General features: G+C 39.3%; 1 protein-coding gene across 1 annotated transcript; it reads left to right on the top strand.

Moving 5' to 3' along the window:
• Positions 1-167: 167 nt before the first annotated feature.
• On the top strand, positions 168-2028 carry DI09_276p10 (uncharacterized protein; the record flags this gene model as incomplete). Its single annotated transcript, XM_013382773.1, has 1 exon — positions 168-2028. A coding segment is annotated over one exon (1861 nt), but the record flags the coding sequence as incomplete, so codon positions are not given.

Genomic DNA, 2028 nt, shown 5'->3' with positions numbered 1-2028 from the left:
TCCACATTATCATTCCGGTACCTCTGTCACCACCTGGAGATTCATACAAGTTTACTTTTGTCAATGCCACGTGTAGAGATGATCATTTCAATATTGAAGGCCATGATCGAGAGATCGACCTTGCCATCGCCTATTGGCTTGTCTTTTTAAGATACTATGACAGAGCTATGCAATACGTTTCCTTGTACACGAGCATTTCTTTCCAACTGACTGAGCTTGAATTAGTTATTATGCGAAATATCCTTGAAATCAACTACCGTGATCTTGAATACCTTGTGATAAAAGCCTGGGTAAACCATCTTCTTGATGAACATAACATCTTTTTCAAAGGCTTTTTGGATGAAACCAATAGGGTTGAAAAGATCACCGACATTGCAAGCTTGATTTCCGTTATCCCATTCAAGTATAAAAGGGTGCTTTTCTCTTTTCTTCCCAACATCGGTGAAGATAAATATCTTTGGGCATATTCTAACAAGTTAAAAATCGATTCTAGTGACGGAAAGTCGTCAAAAATACAACCAAATATCACTGACCTTAAAAAGGCTATCCAAGATGCTGACTATAAACTGTCTCAAGATACTAACTATAAACTGTCTCAAGATACTTTTCCGAGATTAGAGCTGCCGATCTGTCCGAGTGACTTTAGATATTTTCGCTTCCGCAGTGGTACCTCTTTTCTATACGATCTAGCTGGATCATCTAAAAATTTACCTGATTTTACGAACAGATTGAATTCTCATTATCTCAATTCTATAAGATTTTATCTTTCTATGGAAAAAAATACTCCCGAATACAAAATTGTTTCCTTATTTCACGTCATTTTCGTGGTTTTCAATAACTTTTTAGATAAAGAAAAGCTCTCAACCTTCATTTATGACTTGAAAAAAAAAAAGTTCCCTCACGAGATGCTCGATATTTATGAAAAACACAACGGATTCCAGTCACCCTCTTCTGATGAATCAGCTGAAATTGTTAAAACGCTTCCAAAACCTCCTGCCGATTATGAAAATCTCTTAAGCATAACGATGAAAAGAAAAGCGCTTTCATCGGATCTGTTCAAGGCAAATGCAAGCTTTACATTGTTTAGTGATGCTGCTTCCCTTGAAGAGAAATTGAAATCAATAGTGTCCACTGATGAGCTTCTTTATGGGTTTCCCCTGGGAGCCTTAAAAGACCCCAGGCTTCTCGCCCAAATACTTCTTTGCGGGTCTGTTGAGGAACTGGGGGCTTTTTTCACTGTCAGTGCTGAAAAGGTCCCAGAGCTTCTTGATCTTTTGTGGTCCCATTTCATTACATTCTTTTATTGCAAGTCTCCTCGTTTTAAAAAAAGTCCCTTTTGCCAGGCCCGGGTCGAGAAAAATGAAGCTTTTACTGAAAATATGCACGCAAGTGGGTTTTTAAACATTTTTAAGAGGAAAAAAATACCTACTGGTCCATTACCGGTCATTGTGCAAGACAAAGTTTTCATTTTGATCGAGTTTTTCACGGGATTTCCCTTGTATGAAGAACAAAAGACCATCATATCAAAAATTTTAAACGAAACGATGCATGGAAACTCGTATGTCGTGCAACAAGGAATGGCTGGCGGAAAGACTACGCGTTTCGGTCCCGCTGCCGCAATCTTGGCAACGTCGATTTTGAGGAAACTGCCGATCTTCGTCTTTCCCAATTCCATCCTCAACCAGAACATTTTGCAACTGCGGCAATGGCTTTTTGACTTTTTCGGGAAAGGAGTTTTCGAGTTCAAAGCAGAACGATCGCTTTATGGGTACAGCGAGTCGTATTTGCGCCATCTTTACTATCGCCTTACAATGGCGCATCATCGTGGAGATGCATTCGTGTCTTCGATAAACAGCATCCAATGTCTGTTGAATGCTATCAAGGAACTGTATTTGCAAAACACGGACGCGTCAAAAAGGTCTTTTGTTTGGGTTGTGAGGATCTTGTATTTCATCAAGTACTACTCGATATTTGTTGGCGACGAAGTGGATGAAATCATAGATCTTTCCATTCTGTACAACTTTGACA

This window comes from Mitosporidium daphniae, assembly GCF_000760515.2.
Source record: "Mitosporidium daphniae strain UGP3 chromosome Unknown contig-276, whole genome shotgun sequence".
Taxonomy (NCBI): Eukaryota; Fungi; Microsporidia; genus Mitosporidium; species Mitosporidium daphniae.
This window is presented reverse-complemented; position numbering and strand designations above follow the sequence as displayed.